The 24,690-nt window shown below is 44.5% G+C and overlaps 7 protein-coding genes across 7 annotated transcripts; 6 read left to right on the forward strand and 1 right to left on the reverse strand.

Annotated features, from left to right (window-relative positions):
* Positions 1-5,374: 5,374 nt before the first annotated feature.
* Positions 5,375-8,750, forward strand: O0I10_005319 (uncharacterized protein; the record flags this gene model as incomplete). The annotated part of the gene is made up of 2 exons (XM_058485364.1): positions 5,375-8,080; positions 8,142-8,750. 2 exons carry the CDS (start codon positions 5,375-5,377, stop codon positions 8,748-8,750), a joined length of 3,315 nt encoding a protein of 1,104 aa, XP_058343850.1.
* A 716-nt stretch (positions 8,751-9,466) lies between these two features.
* On the forward strand, positions 9,467-10,320 carry O0I10_005320 (uncharacterized protein; the record flags this gene model as incomplete). The annotated part of the gene is made up of 3 exons (XM_058485365.1): positions 9,467-9,940; positions 10,025-10,102; positions 10,162-10,320. The coding sequence occupies 3 exons, from the start codon at positions 9,467-9,469 to the stop codon at positions 10,318-10,320; spliced, it is 711 nt and encodes a 236-aa protein (XP_058343851.1).
* Positions 10,321-11,148: 828 nt separating this feature from the next.
* On the forward strand, positions 11,149-12,744 carry O0I10_005321 (uncharacterized protein; the record flags this gene model as incomplete). Its single annotated transcript, XM_058485366.1, has 5 exons — positions 11,149-11,216; positions 11,389-11,581; positions 11,656-11,874; positions 11,951-12,599; positions 12,662-12,744. The coding sequence occupies 5 exons, from the start codon at positions 11,149-11,151 to the stop codon at positions 12,742-12,744; spliced, it is 1,212 nt and encodes a 403-aa protein (XP_058343852.1).
* Positions 12,745-12,875: 131 nt separating this feature from the next.
* O0I10_005322 (uncharacterized protein) lies at positions 12,876-14,050 on the forward strand (the record flags this gene model as incomplete). The annotated part of the gene is made up of 10 exons (XM_058485367.1): positions 12,876-12,985; positions 13,039-13,076; positions 13,141-13,179; positions 13,245-13,263; positions 13,325-13,382; positions 13,444-13,462; positions 13,526-13,546; positions 13,607-13,812; positions 13,894-13,948; positions 14,004-14,050. The coding sequence occupies 10 exons, from the start codon at positions 12,876-12,878 to the stop codon at positions 14,048-14,050; spliced, it is 612 nt and encodes a 203-aa protein (XP_058343853.1).
* A 1,584-nt stretch (positions 14,051-15,634) lies between these two features.
* O0I10_005323 (acetyl-CoA hydrolase) lies at positions 15,635-17,523 on the forward strand (the record flags this gene model as incomplete). The annotated part of the gene is made up of 5 exons (XM_058485368.1): positions 15,635-15,771; positions 15,841-16,091; positions 16,163-16,422; positions 16,536-16,786; positions 16,851-17,523. 5 exons carry the CDS (start codon positions 15,635-15,637, stop codon positions 17,521-17,523), a joined length of 1,572 nt encoding a protein of 523 aa, XP_058343854.1.
* An 811-nt stretch (positions 17,524-18,334) lies between these two features.
* On the forward strand, positions 18,335-19,662 carry O0I10_005324 (uncharacterized protein; the record flags this gene model as incomplete). The annotated part of the gene is made up of 6 exons (XM_058485369.1): positions 18,335-18,823; positions 18,883-18,940; positions 19,002-19,098; positions 19,172-19,341; positions 19,413-19,493; positions 19,580-19,662. The coding sequence occupies 6 exons, from the start codon at positions 18,335-18,337 to the stop codon at positions 19,660-19,662; spliced, it is 978 nt and encodes a 325-aa protein (XP_058343855.1).
* Positions 19,663-23,260: 3,598 nt separating this feature from the next.
* O0I10_005325 (uncharacterized protein) lies at positions 23,261-24,466 on the reverse strand (the record flags this gene model as incomplete). The annotated part of the gene is made up of 1 exon (XM_058485370.1): positions 23,261-24,466. The coding sequence occupies one exon, from the start codon at positions 24,464-24,466 to the stop codon at positions 23,261-23,263; it is 1,206 nt and encodes a 401-aa protein (XP_058343856.1).
* Between the last annotated feature and the right edge of the window lie 224 nt (positions 24,467-24,690).

Raw genomic sequence — 24,690 nt, forward strand, 5'->3', positions numbered from 1 at the left:
CCCCTTTTCCTCATGTTCACCTCTTAACACTAAGCCATGAGCCATACATCTTAATTATGATGCTCCATGATCGATTTTTCGTGCACACGCATAACCCTCCTATGATTTATCCGTGAGCCAAGCAGTTGGCATGGCACTAAATTGTCTTGCTTCTCGTTTGCTGCTTCCTTCCCATAATTACAGTTAAGCGCCCTGAATACACTTTTTATTCTCCTTTTGTTTTCCAGGGAGGTCAATAATGTAACCAATTCAGGTAGGCCATGTACGATCCTTCTTCATCGTCTTTTTGTAATGATGATCGTTTTTGCTTTCACCTCCACATTAATGACAAGCCCACTTTGATCCATAACAATAAGATTTTCATCATTCCCAAATACGAAACATTTGTGGGTAACGTCGTTAGGTGGTGTGACAAGACGCGTGTATCTGACACATATTGTGAAAAAAGTTGTTACTCTACCTGTTCACGGGCCCAGCACCAGTTGCCCGCCATCAATGCATATTGGGGTCTCATGTTACACACAACGAAAGATCCTGTGTGTTCTCTTCTCCGTGTGCCCATTATCCTTTTTTTTGCTTTTGTAGTTCTTGCTTGAGTCATGTCCCCTAAAGAGTATGACTCTAGCATTGGCGTACTGCAAAACGGAGGATTAAGGTATCACTCATTTTACGGGAGGGGTTGGATATGGACCAAGGGATTGGCCGAGCAGTGCCGAATAGCGATGAGTAAAATGAATATAAGAATCGTGATTAACGTAAATAGTAGTATTCTCACAAATCAAGATCATGTCTGACCTAATATGTAAAGTTGCCGAGCCAAGTGACAATGAGAAGCTGGGTTTTTCTCATTTCGATTACTGTGTGTGCGTGTGCGTTTGTCCAACCAGCATTGTTCACTCCGTAGGACACTATCCTGTCTACTCACTTGATATGTACATCCCAATTTTCAGCCCCCCACTCCTTTAGGCCTTGGACCAGGAGAATGGTAACGTACACGTGAGGAGCACGACGACTCGCTGCTATAAACAAAACAGCTTGTTGACACACTAGGGGGTGGTTGTAATGTTCTCCTCTTCTAGTCATCAGCCACAAACATCATCATCACCCCCCCCGCGTCAATTGGGAGGGGAGAAAGAGAGAGAGAAGCAAAATTGAGCCATAATGCTTCGGGGACAAGGTGTGTGAAAGGGAAAGGTCCCAATCTGCAGTCAGACCCTTTATTATAGCACATGATGCATGCCTTTGGTGGGTTGGATCAAAACATTATTGTCCTCTCTATGCCATTCTTCCCACCGAAAGAAAGATGTGTATGTGCACATCGCCAACATCACAATGTATTCTGCGATCAAGAAGGGTGGATGGTTGTACACACTCATGCAAGATCGCATGTGTCATCGGAATCCTTATTCTGGTTTCGTTTTCTTGTACGACATAAGATGACAAGGACATCTTGGTTGCCAAACGCATATATGCAATCTCAGAACCAAGCCCCCATCCAGTACTTAACCCACCACGAATGAATCAATATCCCTATCCTATACATTTAAAAATGTTGTTAAGCGTATACATGCATCAGTTTTAAGCATAATTAATCATCATCAGGAGTATGCAGTGATGATGTTGGGGGGCTCATAATAGCTATCGCGTTACTTTGAACCAAGATTTCGGGGATAAACATTTGATAACCTCAAGTAACCGAAATTGCATTACATAACAATATTACCGAATCCTCCTGCCGATTTAATAAATACAATACAACATGGTATCCTTATTGCCTCTCGTCGACTTGTAATCCCAATGGAGCCTCATATGGCTCTTTTCTTATTAGGTTTAAAGCATGCAGAAAAGCGTTGGTGTCGTTTTCAGAGTTATAGTTAAGACGCAGCAGCAAATCAATTTCAAAGCGTTGAAAGGGGATTTGCGTTCATCATCGTTCTTTCTATTTTGCTGATAAAGGTAATCGCTTCCAACAACAAGGCTGCCCTACGCATGTAACATTGAACTTGTGCTACCACCACTGTTATCATCCATCGTTCGCTTGCGTTTTTGTTTTCAACCCTTACCAACCTCCCCCCAAAAAACAATTCTCATACGCAACTTTGCACACACACACACGCTTTGGTCATGAGACCAAAGCATGGATTTCACACAAAACAAACGATCGTGTTGAACCTTCCTCAACAAGTTGGTCTAATGTTGTACATATCGGATCGTTTTTCCACGCCTTCGGAATCCGATGCCGTTGATGAATGGACGTGAAGCGCATTGCTCTCATCATGGTTGATCGATTTTGATCTTGATTTTCCATACTGGTGGTGGTCACGATTGATGAACGATCCAGCAGCAGCAGGTTGCTATACACACGAGCCTTTCGTTTTTGGCTCCTTGATCAAAAGACACCACCATTGCATTCTCTATCCTTCCGATCATCGATTTACCCTTGAAGGCACTGTTTCAGTTGTTGTAGATCGATCCACCCGCTATTGACCCCATGATGATGGTATCTGTCAAGCTTAATACTACAACAATGTCAATGGCTAATGTTCCACGAACATGCAAAGGGTACATATTGTAAGCCTAGGACAAGCATGTACGTGCACGCAAGATGCCAATCGTATACATATACACAATAATGGGTTGGTCTTAAGCAAACTTTTGATGCTGCTGCTGCTGCTGCTGTTGCTGCATGTGTGTGATTGTACATAGAGTTGGCTCATCGACTTGCAATTAGCCCCATGACACAGGCCTGGATCGTCCATGTAGAGGTCTGTTGTACAACTTTTCGTTGCCCTGCGCTCATACCACATTGTCGTACTGCATTCCTTGATGATGGTAAACAATTGCAATGAATCGATGTTCACGTTTCCTTAGCCCTTGTTTGACGCCGAATGAGCTCGTTTTGCTGAATGATGTTATGATCGTTCTTTTAGCTGTGGCGCATCATATCCGATTCAATTGCAACTCGCTGTTGTTGTTGTAAAACTTTGTCGTGAGAGCATTGACAAAGATGCAGGAGATGATGATGGTGGACCACCAATGCTTGCTCCTGCTGGATTCATAATGTTGGATCATTGGCTTTGTCCGTGACCCCCTGCCAACATCATTGTATCTCTTTCTCCTTGGCATTCGTCATCTATATAATATTCTAAGCTATGCACTTGGTTCGTCATGTAGCAAGGTGAAGGTTCATCCCGATAGTTTTTTTTTCTTGATACCCCAACACACGTTACAACCCATATCCCAATGCAGGATCGAGGTTGATGCTTACCACACACAATCACTTCAGGTGACTTGGTGGGTGTATGCGTAGTAGTAAATGCCCCTAAACAAAAACATCGTTACCCTTGCTGCATGTCATTTCGAATCTTAGAATCTTGGTTGAGCAGGAGAAACGACATGTCAATATCATCTGAGCAAAGCATGTGGTAAGTATATGCACATAGGATGGAGGAGGAGAGAGCCCCCCCCGTGACCAAATAGGCAAAAGTGCGATCGTTTACAGATATGCATAACCCAGATTTGGCGCGAAAGGGAGGGTCCAACAAGTTGAAAATAAAGGAGGGTGGGGGTTTGGTTAGTCTTAGTTTAAGCTTTGCGCGGTATAAAGAAGATGGGGGTTCATAATGCTTTCCCTCGAGGCCGGCCCAGGGCAACATTACAAGTGCTTTGTTTCTCATACCCTGTGCTGTTGTGCCAACAAACCTGAAGCTTACCTGTCAATGATATTAGCGTATTGGCTGATCTCCATCCTTCATTTGTAGGATTAAAATGTTGTAGCCTATATAGGGATCACCTTGCATATAGGAGTCTTCTCCTACTAAGCATCTCTATCTACCCTAAATCGATTCTTCTACCTTTTCGATCATGAAGCATGTATAACGCGATGCTGTTCATAGCCTAATGTGCATGTCATTAAGACGTTTAAAGCACTCATACAGATACAAATTGAGATACAAGTTAAACAAGTCAATACTGGTGGATCAAGATGATGTTGTAAAAATGGAGATACCCATTCAAGGTCGTAGCTTTTTCACATCTTTATGACCCAAAAGCCTAAATGGCGGGAGCCTATATGGGCATGTGTGATTTGGATCATATACATGGTTGCACGTCAATTGTATCAAAGCACGTGGTATGGTATCAATTCATAATGGGTGTATCTTTTTCAAGCCGGGTTTTCTCGTTCTCCTCATCGGAAGTCTCCTTTCTAATATTCTTGATGGCTCACCTCAACATCATCCTGATCCTGTACATGCGTTTTTTCTCGACAATGATGTACCTTTGTTCTGTTCTCAAACGTCACACTGGCAAAATAAGAGTTCCTAGTATGTGACGATGTCCACTATAATTGACGCTTTATGCTACACGGAATGGCTGATGCGTTCCTCCCATTGAAGTAGAGATAAGACAAAGCTAATAGTAAACACTTCTAAAGCGAACGCAGCAGGTCACATGAAGCGATGTATCTCATCATCTGAATGCGAAATACCCTTTGCTGTAATATCACAGATGTTGGTTGAGATCGAAATGGAGGGATTGTTGTTCTTCATTGAGGTGACAACAATCGCTATTATAGCACTGCTAGCTTAATCTTCCTCACGTTCACATGACGTTATTACTAAACGGGATCCATGGTTTATCATAGATGTCATTTGTCGATCGAGGAGATGATGCAGTGGGTGATCAAGTTATAGTGATACCATCCTTTTGTAGTGACACAAGAGTATATCGCTGGGTCATGACGTGCATGTTCAGTGCGCAAGGAAGGGGATATGTTTTTAGCATCTTGCACATGGGATCAAACATAGTGTCCTAGTCGCACACTAAACAAGTGCGCTTGTAAAAATACGGACAAGTATGACTGCAGCCGCCACACACTTTACTGCTTATATCAATCAGCATAATAATATTTGTATCAGCTAAAGTGACGGGCTATAACTTTATGTCAATGAAGTTGATGGGGAATGAGACGGCAGGTATTATTCAATGTCTAAAAGAGGCATGGGTTTATTGTATGAGGGTGGATGTTTAGTGGTAAAATTATATCTTATGCATGTGTCACAAGGTAGTGGTCGGGTTTTGAGCCATTGTATGTAACCTTTCCCCTTTTGAACCTCCAAGCAGGCTGCCTGTGCTCCACATCAGGACAAAGGAAGAAGAAAAAAAGGCCGCCGAGGATATCAAGTACTCTTTTTCTTCTCATCAAACTCAAAGTATATCTAAACTCGTCTCTTAAGAGGTAAACCATTGATAGCAAACCCCATGAATACCCCTGAACGTACCTCGCTCATCTCAGACGTTTTGCTGCTGCTCTTGGTCAGACATTCTTGGAACATCTCTCCACCCATCAACCCCAATCCTCTCCTTTGATACAATGACCGACATTGGCTTTGAGAACCTACGAATCTCGGATGGTCCACACGATCCCCCTCGAGAACACGAATTGCCGGTACCACCTCAGCCTGCTACTTCAGCCATGCCAGCTCCACCGGGAATAGCCGTTGAAGGCGTCATGTGGCAAGGACACGATGAATCGGATGACAGTGACGATGAGCAGCCGTTGTCAGTGCCAACGTTTGGTGACAATAGCACCCTTCCACCACCTCCACCACCTCCAATGCATGGGAATTCATCCACCACACGACCCGTATCCGTACGCAACGAGGCTGCTATGCAACGCAACTCCTTTCGACCTACGAGATTCATCAAGGCTGAACAAAAGGGGAAGGCATCACCTGCTGCCATCCAAATGATGCCACAAGAAATGGCAAATGTACAGCGCATGTATGAGCATTATCAATCCAAGGTTTATATGGAAGGATATCTTTATCGCAAGAGTGAACGTAGCGAGCATGAAGGATGGGTGCGCACGTATGTCGAATTATGTGGTCCCGTATTGACCATGTGGGATGCCGATAAGGATGATCAAAGCGAAGTGATGCCACAGTATCTCAACATTGCTGATGCGACTGCCGAATACAATGATCAAAGCATGGTTTCTCTCAAGGCCGGTGGAATCAGTCGTCTTTTGTTCGAGATTGATCCTGACAGCACAAGCCATGACAACCGTAGTGCTGTACTTGACCGATGGATTCGTGCTGTTCGATTGTCATGCTTTGAAGGTGCACGTATTCATGAGATCTACACCAAAAAGATCATTATGCGACATAAGAATTCGAGCGAAGATGGCGATGAAGAGGATGATATTCTTGCCAAACCAATCCCCAAGATGGAAAGCTTTTTGCAAGTACGATTTGCTGGTGTCAATGAATGGCAAAAGTATTGGGTTGTTGTATCGGACCGTCCCAATACCAAGAAGCTCTTTGGCAAAAAGTCGTCGACTCCTCAACAAGGACAGCTCCTGTTTTATGAATCCAAAAAGGCAAAGCATCCAATCAAAGTCCTCACCAACGTCTTTCAAGCATACACCATCTATCCTGAAACACCTCAACTTGCTGATATGGCCACTTTGCTCAAGATTGATGGCACTACGGGAGGAACCAATTCGGATGAGAGTGATGAAGGTGGTGTTCCTGCAAGCGTGTTGATGATGACAACCAATACGCGTTATTTGGTACAATGGCTGGTGGGCGTATACGATACTTTCAAGCTCTATGGTCGACCCTCTCAACTATTACGTGATCCAACCAATGCCAATTCCCTCAACTTTGGTGAGACCGTATCGAGCACGCGTCTATTTCTTGAAGTGGATGAAATTAGCGGCATGGATGTATACGCTGACGGCACTGAAAAGAATCGTATGGCTATGACGGATGTGATGCTCAACAAATTCAAACAACCTGCTATTCAACATGTACCTATCAATGGTGGTGGAATGGGGCCAAGAACCAATAGCATGCCTCAGATTGCACCGGGACCTCCTGGTAATAACAACAATGCTCGTGTTCCTCGTCAACGCACTGTCTCAGCTGATGCAGAAGTACCTATGGCAGGAGGTGCTGCTGCTAATCCAAGAGCAACCATGATGATGAATGCTTATGGTGGTGGTCCTAATCGAACATCCGTGTATCCTATGCAAAATCAGCCACCCATGATGCCACAGCAACAGCAACAGCAACAACAACATCGAGTCTCGACTATGCCACGTACTCAATCGGGAAAGATTATTTATGCAAGTGATGACAGCGATGAGGATGAGGATGAAGATGACGAGAGTGAATCTGAGGATGAAGATGATGATGATGACGATGACTCTGTATTTGGTGGAGGAGATCAACATCATAGCAACGCACACAAAGCTGATAGCAACAACAGCAACAACAAAGCTAGTCCCACAGCAACTCCTACTCCAACACCTTTACCTGCTGCATCATCGAGTACGCCATCTATCACCGATAAAAATGCCGACGCAGTGAATCACAATGACCAGCATGATGATAAACAAGTCAGCAATGATACCCTCGACAAGCAATCAGACAATGAATCAGAAAAGCCAAAGACGCCTGCCAAAGCCAAGCAACGACGACCCAATCCTATCAATTCGGATGAGAGCAGCAGTGAGGAAGAGGAAGAAGAAGAAGATAGTGAGGAAGATGATGATGCAAGTGATGAAGAGTATACACCTCATCGACCCAAGTCGCGTTGGCCTACCAACAACAATGCTACATCACGTGCTAGTACGATGTCGCCTACACCCATGCAGCAGCAGCAGCAACAACAGCAACCTCAAAGTGATTATCAGCTTCCACCTTTTGAAATTGATCAACAACCCATGATGGATATGTACAACCACCCAATGTACCAACAACAGGCAGTGATTGATGAAGACGGACCTATTATTCCTCAATTGGGTGAAGATTTTGCCAATCCACATAGTCTTCTTGGTTCGGTGAGCAAGACGGATCCACAAGTGACTGTACGTGATCAAGCCGAGTATGCTAAGGCTACAGGTCAACCTCTTGTGAGCATTTCTCAACAGCCAAAGGATCCCAAGGCAGGTCTTGTTGGTATGATCTCTCAAATTGAACATGACAAGAAGAATCCAAACAAGGGTCGAATGATGGATGCTGAACGTGAGAGGCTCATGATGGAACAACAGCAACAACAACAGGCAATGATGGTAAGTGTGAAAGCGGATTTATTTATAAAGGCTGGTTGACTTATATATACGTTTCTATTAGGGTGGACCAATGATGGGTATGATGGATCCACGTATGTCGATGATGCCTCCAAATATGATGATGGGCGGCCACAACTCGATGATGATGATGCCCATGATGGATCCTCGCATGTCAATGATGCCACCCAACATGATGATGATGCCCATGATGGACCCACGCATGTCAATGATGAACCCGAACATGATGAACAATGGCAATGGCAACAATAGCAACCCACATGCCTCCATGATGATGCCACCTACATCGATGGGTAACCCACACGCTTCAATGATGATGCAACAACCACCCAGTTCCATGCCAAGTGGCAGCAATACCAATACGAATCCACATGCTTCGATGATGATGCCTCCTCCTGCTTCAACCATGGCTGGCATGAATGGTGGTAATGGTGGTGGTAATGGCCATGCTTCAATGATGATACCCATGATGGATCCACGGATGTCAATGATGCCTCCCAATATGATGATGTATGGCGGCATGTGGAACGGTCAACAGCAACATTTTGGTCAACAACAACAGTTTGGTATTCCAGAAGAAGAAGATGATGAAGACGATGATGTGCCACTTGGTGCTGGCAGCCAAGCAAAACCCTCCTCCTCTAAAAAGTAGCCCACCATCCGATTCTTCTCCTCTATCTCGTTTCATTCACCCCCACCAACAATCATACGTTTGCTCATTAATCTAATAAAAAGACATCCTATAACATTATCATTTCACCATAACAACTCTGTAGGTTGCATGAACGTTACACGCATAAGAAGTGTGGAGGAGTGGGGTGGGGGGGTGTTGGGTAAAAATGATCAAGTTTGATTGACCAAACCCTTATTTCATATTCCGATGTGAAATGGGAGAGCGGGCGGCTGGCAGCACCAGGTCTGAGCGAAGCATCCATCCAATAGTACCTCCTCTTTCACGCCGCGTAAGGTATGTTATCATCATCTCATATGGATTAAGGGAAAGGGAAAAATGAAGGGAGTGAAGAAATGGGTATGGATGGATGAATGAAATCAATGGCGGATGCATTGATACAAATGAGCGAAACGACGCATACACACTATCAACCCATCACGGCCAATCCATCCTACAGCACTGTGGAATCATCATCATCCAACGATCAACACTCGATCCACATACCAACATACACAGCCCATATGATATCGTTTATTGAAAGAGATGGATGGATGGATGGATGAATGAATGGATGGATGTATGGATAGTGTGTACCGCCATGTCACAGCTCTCGACCATTGATGGGGTTTGGAATGGGGGGGTTACATGCATATGGCAATGGGATAATGAACTAACGATTGGATATATAGCAAACAATGGCCCACGCACCCAGAAACAGCTTCCTTGTTCCCGGCGTTGCCCGTTACAGCCGTTCGGCTATGTATGCCAAGAAGGCTCTTCACAAGCGTTCTAAGAAGGGTGTCACTGCTCCTGCTAAGCAAGCTGCTGCTGACAAGACCGTTGAAGTCAAGGGTGCCAAGAATGGTGGCAAGCGTGTGATCCCTGCTGAAAAGGCTCCTCGTTTCTACCCTGCTGAAGATGTCCCCAAGGCCAAGGCTTCCCGCAAGTCTCCCAAGACCGCTGCTCTCCGTGGTTCTATCACCCCTGGCTCTGTTGTCATCCTTCTTGCTGGTCGCCACCAAGGCAAGCGTGTTGTTGTCCTTAAGCAACTTGCTAGCGGTCTCTTGCTTGTCACTGGTCCCTTCAAGGTCAACGGTGTCCCTCTTCGTCGTGTCAACCAAGCCTACGTCATTGCCACTTCCACCAAGGTCGACATCTCCGGTGTCAAGGTACGGTATCCAACAAACGTTGTTGTTGTTGCTGTTGCTGTTGTGGAGAATAAAGGATGGTATATACTTATATATGATGGATAGGTTGATGACAAGATCAACGATGCCTACTTCTCCAAGAAGGGTGCCAAGCAACAAAAGCAATTCCTCGAAGGTGAACAGGTAAGGATTTATATGATTACTTGGTAACCAAAGTATTTGGTATTGATGTTATGGTATAGCAAAAGAAGGCTGCTCTCCCCGAGTCCAAGGTTGCTGACCAAAAGGCCGTTGACAAGGCTCTTCTCGAATCCATCAAGAAGACTCCCTTCCTTACTCAATACTTGGCTTCCACCTTCACCCTTAAGAAGGGTCAGTTCCCCCACGCCATGAAGTTCTAAGTGGTGCTCTCTTCCCATCTTTTCACAATAAAGATTACCTTTCAGGACAATATACAGCAGCTGGATGATGTTGAGGATCAAAATTGTAATGCATTACGTTGTTGTTAGCGGATCAAATTTAGGGGCTAGTGCACCATCATTATGCATGGTGATGGCTCGTGCGTCTCATAGTAGTATTTGGTTTCATTATCAAATTAGGCGAGCTGTATTATACATATGGGACATCCGTAAGCTTTCATTTCCAGTGAATGAGATGCCGCATGACATCCATTGCACATGATCAAGTAATCCCGGGAACAGCATACATGTCAACATTATGCATACCATTATCGTATATGTAACGCCTTCGTTTATTACATCTGCAAGTATAGGATGTTGCAGTAAGATGATCAATTATCACCAACCCCCTCCCTCCTGTTGAAGATTGCAAGTAATGCACCAAAAGGCGTCAAATGCATGATTCTATGCAGGCTACGAGTGGGCTTGTTTCAGAATCAGAACCTGAAGCAAAGAATGCCGACAAGCGGCGGGAGGAACGACACCGATTGACAACAGGGATTGCCATGGAAATCAAAAGTAAGGGATGATGCTGCATGCATGCACCCTAATGGATGATCAAATAGACCGATCCCTACAATGAGACTCGCTTGATAATGGACAATGAAGCGTGTTTGTTGCATGTACAATGGCATCTAATTTTCCCAGACCAGTGGTGATGCATGACATCATTGAGTCACCAATTTGATAGCGTATGCGTTGCCAAGAGCGCTACGCAACTACCATTCCACTCTTCTCTTTTTTCTTTTTCCTTTCTAAATCGCCACTACCATGAAACTTTTCGCTCTCTCGGCGGCTGTTACAGCCTTACTTGCTGTCTCAGATGCAGCATTGAACAGGTAATTGTGCTCGATAAGAAGCTGCTATAGCACCAAGGCTTGGCATATCCCTCCGCGTGTACACATACACACACACACACTCTCTTCCTCTCTCTCCTTCCTTCCCTTTCTCTCTCTCTCTCCCGCATACGCATACAGCCACCACCGACATTAACGCTTTGTTCAATGACAGAATTCCCATTAAGAAGACGATGGAGACACCTGCTCAAAAGTTGGAGCGTTATTCTCACACTGGCGAATACCTTACCCAAAAGTACTTTGGTGCCCAACGCAGCCAACAATCCACCGCCTTGCAAACCTTCCAAGTGGATGAAAACGGCAATGTCGAACATGGTGTTCCTATCAGCAACTATATGAATGCACAGGTAAATGGTGGTGTCCTATCGGCAGTTTTTTTATGTATATACCTACGGAGAGATGCTCATGATGACGAATCTAGTACTATGGCGAGATTGCTCTTGGTACGCCTGCTCAAACATTCACCGTGGTGTTCGATACTGGTTCTTCCAATCTTTGGGTGCCTTCCACACGCTGCACATCCATTGCCTGTTTCTTGCATCGTCGTTATGACGCTGGCCAATCCAAGACATTCAAGGAAAACGGCACTGAATTTGCTATCCAATATGGCACAGGTTCGCTTGAAGGCATCATCAGCGAGGTACTTAAAGAAGAATGGCAATTATGAATGTCTACCTCTCTCTCACTCACACACACATACACACACATACAAATAGGATACGCTTGAAGTAGGTGGTATCTCTGTCGAAGGTCAAGGATTTGCCGAATCCGTCAAAGAACCCGGTTTTACTTTTGCACTTGCACGTTTCGATGGCATCTTTGGTCTTGGCTATGATCGCATCTCTGTTAAGGGTGTCGTTCCTCCCTTTTACAGAATGGTCGAACGTGACTTGATTGATGAACCTCTCTTTTCCTTCTGGTTGAACGGTGATCCTGACAATGAAGCCAATGGTGGAGAGCTTGTCTTTGGTGCCGTTGACCCTGATCATTTTGAAGGTGATATTACTTGGGCCCCCATCAAGCGTAAGGGCTACTGGGAGATTGAGCTTGAAGATATCAAGTTTGGTGGCGAATCAGTGGACTTGGATCCCATGGGTGCTGCTATCGATACTGGTTCCTCGTTGCTTGTTGCTCCTACTACAATTGCCGACTTGATCAATCAAGAACTTGGTGCTGAAAAGAACTGGGCTGGCCAATACACCGTTGACTGTGCCAAGATCCCTGATCTTCCCGAATTTTGCTTTGTCTTTAATGGCAAAGATTTCTGCCTCGAAGGCAAGGACTACGTCCTCAAGGTTCAAGATCAATGCATTTCTGGTTTCATGGGCATGGACATCCCTGAGCCTGCTGGTCCCCTTTGGATTGGTAAGTCTATTCAATGAACATGTACACTTTCTTTTATTAACCATAATCCTTCTTCTTCCTAGTGGGTGATGTCTTCTTGCGTAAATTCTATAGCGTTTATGACCTTGGCAATGACCGCGTCGGTTTGGCAAAGTCTCGTGCATGAATTGATATCTCCGAGTGGAATTTGTAGCAGCAGTGTCAATCTTTCTCTCTTTCTCTCTTTTCTTTTATTGTTCCCACGTCTTTTTATCCCAATTGTTGATAAACGTACAAACGTATATATATATTTTAAACATGGCTACTATCGCTGAACGTGGTCTTGCCCATTTGAAGACATTGTACGGCTCCGAGGCAGCTATCAACCAGGAAGCTGCACGCCAACTAGCATCCAAAGTGGCTCTAAGGTGCGCGTTGTGTTTGTTGCCTCGACGTATTTGCTTATCGTTGTTCCCATCAGCTCCCAAGACATCACCAAACTCAATGTCGATGCTATCGGTATGACAAAGCCAGCCAACATGCACCATTGCATTGGAAACTCATTAGTACTGCTTTACTACAGTCAATGCTGCTAACAACTCACTGCTTGGTGGAGGTGGAGGTAACATGATCGAAGAACATTCTATCAATGATGATGATATGACAGCTGACACACTATTGGAATAGTGGATGGCGCCATCCATAGGTAATGCTGCTACGCGTATATAGCAAGATGGCTTCCTTTGATTGACATGGCAAGAATGTAGAGCCGCTGGACCAAAGCTATTGGAAGAGTGTAGAACACTGAAAGGATGCAAGGATGGTGTAAGTTGATATGCATGTATCATTCAACGTTGTACTCATTGTCATCGTTTTCTTTGTTCAGGAAGCCAAAATCACCAAAGGTAGGAGGACAAAGGATGTCTTGGTCTTCTATCATTGCTGACAACCCCACTCGTTTGCATCAGGATACAATCTCCCTGCTAAACGTAAGTATTGTATTCGTATCACTTTTTAGCTTTATGTCTCACCATGTGTCCATTGAATAGATGTCATTCATACGGTGGGGCCCCAAACAGAGGACAAAGGATTGTTGACAAGCTGCTACTGGGAATCTTTACGTGTGCTGGAAGAGAACAACCTTGATTCAATTGCTTTCCCATGCATCGCCACCGGGGTATACGGTTATGACAAGGAACGTGGTGCCAACGTTGCTCTTGGAACTGTGCGTCGCTATCTCGAGAAAAGCGATAAGGTTAGTATTTAGCCGAGGAGAAGGAGGAGGAGGGGCATGTATTATTGTCGTTATGCTCACCGTTTGGGATATACCTTTCAGATTGACAAGGTCATCTTTTGCCTGTTCAATGACAAGGATAAAGCTATCTACAAAGGTAAGTTCATTTATCATTGATGTATGTGTTGGATGGGTGCTCACACTGATTATAGAATTGTTGCCTGTTTACTTTCCTGGAAGCTCTGTCAACTTTGTATGAGAAACGAGAGACATTGAACAACACAATAAAACAAAATCGAGATCATCGCGAAAGGAATACCTGTCACGGTAGATATCGAGGGGATGAGGGAGGATTTGTGAGACAGTGGTGGAAATGACGATACAGGCTTTTGATATAGATTATCATCATGGTGATATGGTATGTATGTTCTTTCATATCTCGGCAATTGGTTCACCCCCAACTCAATGTATAAGGATGTGCAACAGCAAATTACATATTCGTGAATCATGGCGATCCATATATGGCACGCATCAATTATGGCTGAAAATGGGACTCAGGTGGTGGATCAAGGATCATGAAGACGTGGGATCGTGTTGAACATCATGTGCTCTGGTAAGTGAAACTTTGATCTGCTTACAAAGAAAACATTAACCGGTGACAGATTCTTTGCCTTTTTTGATCATTCACGTTTGGTGCGTTGAGGAGAGAGGAATCCCGGATCAGCGTCATGCAAAGGCTCTAATTCATGCTGAATATCACCAGCAACGCCGCTATTTCTTTTTTCCTATATCGGATGTCCTCATGAAGGTGCGTGATTTTCCCTGGTTCACAAAATACATTGACAGGTTGGCCCGTGATTAATAAGGTTTTGGTGATCCATTTGCCGTAGTAGGCTATGCAGGTGTATACGCCACCATGGGAAATGGCAAAAGGCAAGGATATCTTTGTGATGGATGGTTCCGACATTCTGGAGCAGTTGAACTTGGTGGTGGCTTGCAACGCGGGATCTTCTATCAATACCTGTACTTTCCCGCCTTCCCCCGAGAACAATACCGGAAAAAGGATTTTCAAGTTAAGCTCTTGGTCAGCAGCTGTCATCCATCATGCACAGACATCTGACACACGCCACACACACAACACACAACATCAGGTCCATGATAGGGCAAAAGCACAAGGTAGGTACATAGCTTGATATCGTTGTTGAATACATTGATTCTTATAACGCTCATTTTTCTATGCCAAGGCAGCACACACAACTCAGCGGTTGGGGAAGATATAGAAAAGTTCGCTCGGCAGCATTCCTCTTTTGTATCATAATCCAGGTACTATGCAACTATGTACATACCCTTTTATGTATCAGCTTCATGCGCTTATATATCCTTTTCTTTTACATCAAAGCAGGCTCCTTGTTATAGTTCATCATCATGCAAAGAGGATGGTAGGCATAAGGTGCTTTCAGCATAATACCTGTTTCTAATATGAACTTTTTTCGGTAGATCAATCCAGGCACATGGCATATTAACGGTGAACAACAACGACTACTTTTGGTGCTGCCAAACCCAAAGTGGATTGCCTCTCACCCATTATTCTACCCGAAATGGGGCAACCATCAGGATGACAAAGCGCGTTGGGATGTACCATGATCGGAGCGGATGGGGAATCAAAAAAAGTGGTGCACGCACCCCACAGGCTGTCCCTCGGGTGACCTGCCATTCCGGAACATCGCCATCTTTTGGACCCTGCATTATAAAAGGACCTGCTGTCAAAAACATCCATGCAACTCAATCAGCAAATCCTCTTTTCACTTTTTTATTCCTTGCCTTACATTTCCATTATCATACCATGTCTTCTGTCAGCGCTGCTTTGAAATCACGTATTCGCCGTCCACAACTTCTCAAGAAGGTCATGAAGGCTGAAGATACCGTTCCCATTTTCCAAGATGGTCAATACCTTGGATGGTCTGGATTCACTGGTGTTGGGTAAGACGTCGCTATCTCTCTTTTTACAAAAAGAATCTCGATGACTGATAACTTTTGCATAAAACACAGCTACCCAAAAATGATCCCAGCTGCCCTTGCCGATCACGTTGAAAAGAACAATCTCCAAGGAAAGATGAAGTTCAACTTGTTTGTTGGTGCATCCACGGGTGCCGAGACCGAAGATCGTTGGGCACGTTTGGACATGATTGATCGCCGCTATCCCCATCAAGTGGGCAAGAATATCAAAAAGGGCATCAATGAAGGCCGCATTCGCTTTGCTGATAAGCATCTGTCAATGTTCCCGCAAGATTTGCTCTATGGTATGTGTGTAACACAAGCTCATCATTGTCTCCTCGGGTCATGTGCTAAAAAGAGATGCAACGTTTATTAGGCTATTACACCAAGGACAAGCCCAACAACAAGCTTGATGTAGTCATTGTCGAAGCCACTGCTATCACTGAAGATGGTGCTATTGTTCCTGGTGCCTCTGTTGGTGCCACCCCCGAATTGCTCCAAATGGCCGACAAGGTCATTATCGAAGTCAACACTCGTATCCCCTCTTTTGAAGGCCTTCATGATATGGTGATGGGCTGCAAGCCTCCTCATCGCAAGCCCTACCTTATCATGAACACTGAGGATCGTATTGGCACGGTATGTATTATAAAATTTTGGGTCGGAGCATACTTGAAGGAATCGGGTTGGGGAAGCAAAAAGACAAAAAGAAAGCACGCCCTAATTTTCCACGGATCCATTGCCATTTTTAGACCGCCCTCCCTATCGATCAAGACAAGATTATCGCTGTTGTTGAGAGTGATCGTCCAGATAATACTGGTCCCAATTCGCCTGCTGATGCCACCTCCGAAGCTATTGCTAGCCATCTTATTGAATTCCTCTCTCATGAAGTTAAGATGGGTCGTCTTCCCGATAACCTCTTGCCCTTGCAATCGGGTATTGGTAACATTGCCAACGCTGTTATTGGTGGTTTAGCCAAATCACCTTTCAAGGACGTCACTGTGTAAGTCACCATCATCATTATTGGGCAACCCTGAATTATTGTATGCTGACATAAACATGCATAGCTTTACAGAGGTGTTGCAAGATACTTTCCTTGAATTCTTTGATTCCGATAAGCTCAAGTTTGCCAGTGCCACATCCATTCGTTTCTCGCCTGAAGGATTTGATCGCTTCTACAACAACTGGGAAAAGTATAAGGATCGTCTTTTGTTGCGTTCTCAACAAGTCTCCAACTCGCCTGAAATCATTCGTCGTCTTGGTTGTATCGCTATGAACACCCCTGTTGAAGTGGATATCTATGCACATGCCAATTCTACTATGGTGTGCGGCTCTGGCATGTTGAATGGTCTTGGTGGATCTGGCGACTTTTTGCGTAACGCATCCCTGTCAATTATGCATACACCCTCGTCTCGTCCTTCAAAGACCGATCCTACCGGTATCTCGTGCATTGTTCCATTTGCTACCCATATCGATCACACCGAGCACGATCTCGATATTATTGTGACTGAACAAGGTCTTGCTGATGTTCGTGGCCTTTGCCCACGTGATCGCGCCCAAGTCATTATTGACAAGTGTGCCCATCCTGATTACAAGCCTCTTCTTCAAGACTACTTTGACTTTGCCACCAAGCGTTGTCTTGCCGCTGGTCGTGGTCACGAGCCCCACATGCTTGAAAAGGCATTCAAGATGCATACCAACCTTACGGAAAAGGGTACCATGAAGATTGACTCTTGGTAAACGAGGGGACATGCTCCTTGTTCGTCGCATCATCTCTTTTCTTACACATAGCACACACACACACACACACTCCGCATCTTTATTTTCACATTTACATCACATCAGTCCATTAGCATAATTGCTTCTCTCCCATACACCTTGTACATACCTTACTTAGAATTAACCAAAAAGGCATTTCTGCTCTAATACAGTTTCGTTTTTGCTACTGCTAAGCACAAAAAGAGCCGCATGAATAATGTTCGCATCATGTTGTTTTCTCACATCTTTGTAATGGTTGTGACACTGTGACATGGGTATACCCTGTTATGTGTCTCGTGTCCCATTGTAGCATTCGATCGCGTAGTTGTGGATCTCACGCTTGGTTTTCCCCGCCCTACATTATGAACTGTACGACGCTGCTTATGTGCTCACAAGAACGTGTGCATATCAAAAGAGGAAAGATCAGGTACACAAATTCCTCTGGATTGTACGACCTTGATTATGTATTCATCCCGCATGTCGATTATACACGCCAATCCCCTCTTTCTATGGCTATTCATGCCTATACCATATCCATGGTTGTGTACGTGAAATATACATCGGCGTGTGTATAGGAGTTTCCTGTTATGACCCAGGGCAAGGGAAGCTAATTCGCATTTACCCGCCTTTGTTTGTTGTCGCGTATATATAAACTAACGTTGAGTAAACATTGGGACGATCTTGTATCCTGTCATTGTCGATCTCTCCTTGGCGCAACATAATGGCTAATACTACCCATATGCATTGGATCCTTTTCTCATTGGCTATGATGTTGCTATTGGCAACGGTGTCAATGGCTCATCCTACCACCACCACTACTACCACCGTCCATCGTACTCGACGCTCTCCTGATTATGAGCTCATCAAGCGAGCAACTGAACATGATCCTGAAAAGTGGGCCTTGGATCTCAATGGTGCTTTGCCTAATGGAACCAAGAACAAGTCCGGCTATGCTATGGATTGCACTCAATACCCTCAATCCGTTTCCAAGGCATTATCAGGCGCCACTGCTCGTGCAGCTGATGGTGTTGTCAATGCAACCGCCAAGCAAGTCCAAGATCTCAAGTGGTATATGGCACTATGCACCAATGTCTATTGCCCCAATGTCATTGTGAATGATGTTTGGGATTGTCCTTACTGCAACATGACCGATGATTTGGATATCATCAAGACATTCAACACGAAAAAGGAGGATACCAATGTGCTCGTAGCTCGTGGTGACAAGGAAAAAGGCATCTTTATTGCATTCCGTGGCAGTGGATCAGCAAAGAATTGGATTGCTGTAAGTACGAAGACGTATAGTAGTTGACGTAGTAGACTCACTAAATCTTCAATTATTAGAACTTGGATTTCATTCTTGTGGATTATCCTCCAGCTGATGGCACTAAAGTACACAAAGGTACGCAAGCTGGTATACTTAATACTCACGTACAGAAAGTGTAACGTCACACGCGTATTAGGTTTCTTTGATAGCTACAATGATGTCGCGAATGAGCTCACTCCCCTGGTCAAAGAACTTGCGGGGAACTACTCCGATTATGCCATTCATGTCACAGGGTAGGAGGTGTTCCAAAAAGGAGAAAAAACGATCAATAATGAATGATTCACACGCTCACATCATTGTTTACAGCCATTCGCTCGGTGCCGCTACTGCTCTCCTTTGTGCCATGGATCTTTATGAACAAGGATTAAAGCCTTCGCTTTACACCTTTGGTGGTCCTCGTGTAGGCGATCCAGCTTTTGCAGAATACGTTGTTGGTACCAAGATTCTATATGAGCGCACTGTCAACAAGCGAGATCGTGAGTGCAATAGAAACATGATGTTGTAGTAGTAGTAGTAGTAGCAATAATCACTCATTTCACGTGCTTAGTTGTTGCTCACTTGCCACCCGCTGCATTTGGCTATCGTCATGCTGGTCAAGAATTCTGGATCACTGAGGATGAATCTGTTGGTAAGTAGTGGGGCCATCTATGTATGATGCTTGCCCTCTCTCTCTCTCCCTATAGCATGTATTTACTAAAAGACAATGTGTAATAGTGATTTGCCCCAATGGTGTTGAATCGGACTCATGCTCCAATTCCATTGTGCCCTTTACCAGTACTTCGGATCACACCGAGTGAGTATACCTTTTTCCATCATTGTCACGTGCATCATTCACTCATTTCATACCTCCTCTAAAATAGCTACTTTGGCTTGGATGCCAGCTGTTAATTAATATCATGTACAATCTACCACCATATGTATAATAAAACAATTCTTTATAAGACCTAAATCACAAAAAAGGCTCGCGTGTGTGCGATGTAATTGACAAGTTCTAATCACAAAAGAAAGGGAGGTGAGTTAAACTATCGAATGTACAGCCTTTGTTCAAGGCGCAATGAATCCTTTTCTCTTCCTCTCATTTTCCCTTAACACAGCATTCACAAGTGGACCATAAATCGCTCGATAACACAATACATCCAAGTACCCACACACGACGAGGTGCAACTCAGGAAGAACGAATGTCTCTTTCGCTACACAAACTTGGAAAAGGTTGGTAACGCAATGTCGTATTCCTTAATGTGACCCTTTAATCCAACATCATTCATAAGACTAAACTGAGAGGTACAACGGGTTGCTCGAATGGGGGAGATACATCGATTTGGAAAGTTCTATCCTCTGGGTATGCATTGTGCAAAGGTGAATGGATGGCGAATCATATGCATGGCGTTTCGAAACATGGAGTCGTATGATGATGGTTGTACACCGTTCATAGGTTGCACAAGGATGATGATGATTGTTGCCATGGAATACCATACTTGGATGCACCAATCGTTCAGGATGACAACATCAAGCATAATGGTCCACGTTGATAATTGATCCACCCTCTTTTCCACGTGTTGTGTATATCCAGTTCCTTCCATCCCATATACCAAACCAATATTCTGATCCATATCCATATCGACAAGAAGTCGTATGTATTGAACCAAGTTGCTACGTGTAAATAAAGCTGTTTCTATACAATGGCTATCTGCTGCTCACGTGAACAAGGCTTCAAGGCAAGTTGCTGCAAGTAAAGAACGCTGTTTGAGGCAATGGATTAAAGGCCTTGCTAATAGCAATTGCTGGAATGAATGCTGTTACGATTGGCCGTGGCAGAGGAGTGTGCAAGAGCGTGTGTTGTGTCAAGAGACTCGTGTGTTGAAGTAGAGTGACAAGGAGGCTGTGTACATGCCATGGACTTGCCATTCAGCCAAAGACAATCGGATCAAGGAAGTTGTAGGATTGACATGGTGGGTTGAAGCAGGACAATCGTTCGCAGGTGGTAATCGTGCATGAATTGGGCAACAGTTGAGAATGGAGAAAGAGACAAGAAGTTGTGGGAGTGGAAGGAGTGGAAATTAAGTAGGGCGGACACCTCTTGTATCGATGCACGAACACTGTACATCAATGCTTGATATTGAGATTGCCCCTATCGAACCTGAAACTTTCACACATGGTGCTTTTGGTCATGCTGATCACGTTGATCTAAAAAAGACCTCATGTTTCATTTGAAAATTTGGAATGGGAGGGTATAATGTGGGTTTACAATGTAAATCGCAAATGGAGGACAGCGCCGATTCATGATTTACCGAAATAGTATGTATTACCTTGGGATTCCCCATTTCGAACTTGAAACTTTGTCAGAAGGTTCGCTGGGACATGCTGATCAACTTCATTCATTTAAAAGTCGCAGACTTCATTGTGAAGATTTAAAATGCGGGGGCGGAACAAATGGTGGATGACGGCAACAAAAGAGCGGACGGCCCACCGCCCCGAAGTTGCCCACCTCCAACTTGAAAATTGGTCAGAAGGGTGCTCTCGAGCATGCTGATCACGTTGATCTAAAAAAGACCTCACGCTTCATTTGAAAATTTGAATGGGAGCGTCCAAAAGTTTGAGAGACGGAGACATTCGCAGGGTCTGCGATTCAAGAATTAACATGTTTGCTGTTCCAGCGTAGCTCAGTCAAATCAGCTCGGATCAAGAAGATGAAAAGATGGAAATGATGGGCTGGATCAGGAGAATCGTTCGTATGCAGTGGATTGGGCAACAATGCTGATTGGATAAAAGTAGCTGTTAGCTGCCAATGTATGCACTGCAAATGAAGCCTGCGTACCTGTCAAGTATTGTCCCTGAAGTCCTGAGTTTAACTCAGTTGCACAAAAATGTCGCTCTGCATCTTTGGCTCTATTGTAGTCGTACTACTTGACAATGAACAAAGACCACTTGTCATATAACATCACGCACACAACATAAAGACGCCCGTATCTTAAGATTTTACTATGAAATGTGGAGTCTTTAAGAGAACAAGCTGCTCGGCTGAGTCAAAGCGATCTTGTGTCAAAGTATGAAGTTCATCGTGGCCATTCCCAGATTTCGCAAGGTCGCTACCAGCCAAACTGGATCTGAGGGTCGACCTCTTCGACGACGACGACCCAAAAAATATTTTTTGGGCTGTTTGCGACATTGAACGCGAAACTTTCACACAAGGTGCTGTTGGGCAAGCCGAGCCCATTGCTCTATTCAAAACCCCACGTTTCATTGTAAAGTTTGGAGATACAGGCACCTTTATGTTTGTAAGTGTGATGCTATAAGAAGAGTGGTCTTTGTTCATTGTCAATTTGTAGTGTATGTTTTATTCCGCGTCAATATAAGACGCATTAATATGAAAAGAGAAAAAAAAATTATGTAGGGGAACGTACAAAGCGGCCTTGAGAACGGAAACGTTCAATGAGAGTGTATGCGAGCGTAAAAAGATGGTCTTCATTGTTCATTGTCAAGTAGGTGGACCCTGACAGAGCAAAAGATGCAGATGGTCGTGTTGTGTAACACAGCTACACTTGCATGAATGAAAGGGTCAATGTATAATTACTTTATGGATCATCTAGGAACAGGCATGTATTGCTAGCTATCGGCCACTTTTATCCAATCATCATTGTTGCGAGATCCACTGCATGGGAACGATGCCCCTGCTCCAGACATTCATTTACATGATTAAAGTAGGTTGATCCGAGCTGATTTGACTGAGCTGCGGTCAAAGAGAGATTACATCACTCTGAACATAGAGCACGCTCGATGTAGCTCAACCGATGTAATCTTGTGTGAGCGTAACTCAACCAAATCAGCTCGAATCAACCTACTTTAATCATGGAAATGAATGTCTAGAGCAGGAGCATCGTTCACCTACAATAGAATGTACAAAAGTTGGGAATGCACAAAAGTGGCTATCAGCTGCCAATGTATGACATAAAAGTGAGGGTTGCGTACCTATCATGCACTGTCCCTGAAGTCCTGACTTTTTAGCTGAGTTACCCAAAGAGGTCCTTCTGCATCTTTGGCTCTCCAAGGTCTAGCTACTTGGCAATGAACAAAGACCACTTCTCATATAGCATCACGCTTACAAACATAAAGGTGCCTGCATCTCCGAACTTTACAATGAAACGTCGGGTCTTATAATAGAACAGAGCTGCTCGGCGGGGTGAAAGCGATCTTGTGTCAAACTATGAAGTCGATCGTGGCCGATCCCAATTTCACCCAATGTCGCCACCAGCCAAACTGGATCTGGGGGTCGACCTCTTCGTTATATGGAGGCTTGTTTAGCCTCGGTTTTTATTGGGAGTATGTCTGAGAGTGATACCCCAAAGACGTTACAAGAATGAAGAAATGTTATAGGAAGGAAAGGAGATGACTTTAGACTTATGTTGGATCATTGTTCCCCTTTGACAGGGAACTCACCGAGGAAAGAGTAGTTGGTGTGGACGAAGACAAAGATTTACCTTGATCTTTCAAAGTGTGACAAAGACGTTCAAGTTCAGGAATCGATAAGGAGGCAATAATGGTCTTAGCGTGGTCGGACATAGGATAACGCTTTTCAACATGCTGTACCATGGCGTCTCGATCAGGGGAAGGAGGCTGAGGTTTGAGATCAATTTGGTCATCGGGGATAAAGTCACTAATAATGGCATCATTGTGGCTTTCAAAAGGCGAAGGATCAACGCTGAGCATGGAGATATCTGAATTTGAGCTATTGACTGAATACGATGAAGGCGATGATGGTGTAGGTGGGTTATAAGTATCAGGTGTAGGCTTGACTTGACGGTTGGTACATTGGGCTGCTTGGTGACCTGGTTGGCCACAGGTCCAACAAAGACGGCTACGGCTAGGATGGCGGGGACAAGCAGAGGTCGCATGACCAGCTGTGTGACAACGAAGGCAGTGTAGCGGCATTTCAGCCCAAGTGGCGTGGAACGAATCATCTGATGTAAGCCAAGGGATAGTGTGGGAAAGCTGCTTGTACTTGTAGTTGGCTGGGATTTTCAAGGTAGCGTAACCTCGTCCCATGAAGAGGTTTGATGCATGATCACGGAAGATGCCATAGTCACTAAGGCTACCATAAGGTGCCAGGGATTTGCGAAGACCAAGTCTTAATTTGTCTAGTGTAGTGAATGGAAGATCGGAGAGTTGAAGATGCACTAAACGGGTATCAGCGGAGATGGGCTTTGAGGCAAGAATACATTCACCATCATCAAAGGTGATGCCTGTTACAGATGTCTCTTCACACTGCTTGGATGTGGGAAGGAAGAGCTCAACAATGCGGCGTGATTGATCAGAATGAAGACGTACACCACAATTGTCTGGATAGCATTCGTTGATATAGCAAAGTAGAGCAGCGCGGTTTTCGGGGCGAGACGTGAAGTCGAAAAACATGCTAGGACAAGAAGCTGGGGAACCACCCACCTTCCATACTCTGGAACGGATGGTATTGTCAGTATCTTTTGATATCAGAGACTCCTTTATAGGAGGATGAGCACGCGTAGCATGAGCATAAGATGGGTGACGTTGTTGACTGTTTTGGGTGCCTGATGCCTTATCAGGCGATTTGATAAAATTCGCGGAAGACATGGGTCGACCTCTTCGACAACGACGAGCAAAAAAAAAAATATTTTTTGGGCTAGTTGCGACATTGAACGTGAAACTTTCACACAAGGTGCAGTTGGCCAAGGCGAGCCCATTGCTCTAATAAAAACCTCACGTTTCATTGTAAAGTTTGGAGATACAGGCACCTTTATGTTTTCACTATGCTGTAAGCGTGATGGAGTTGCTTTTTCCTAGTGGATGATGTCGGC

This window comes from Lichtheimia ornata (assembly GCF_029851405.1).
Source record: "Lichtheimia ornata isolate CBS 291.66 chromosome Unknown scaffold00021, whole genome shotgun sequence".
Classification (NCBI taxonomy): Eukaryota; Fungi; Mucoromycota; class Mucoromycetes; order Mucorales; family Lichtheimiaceae; genus Lichtheimia; species Lichtheimia ornata.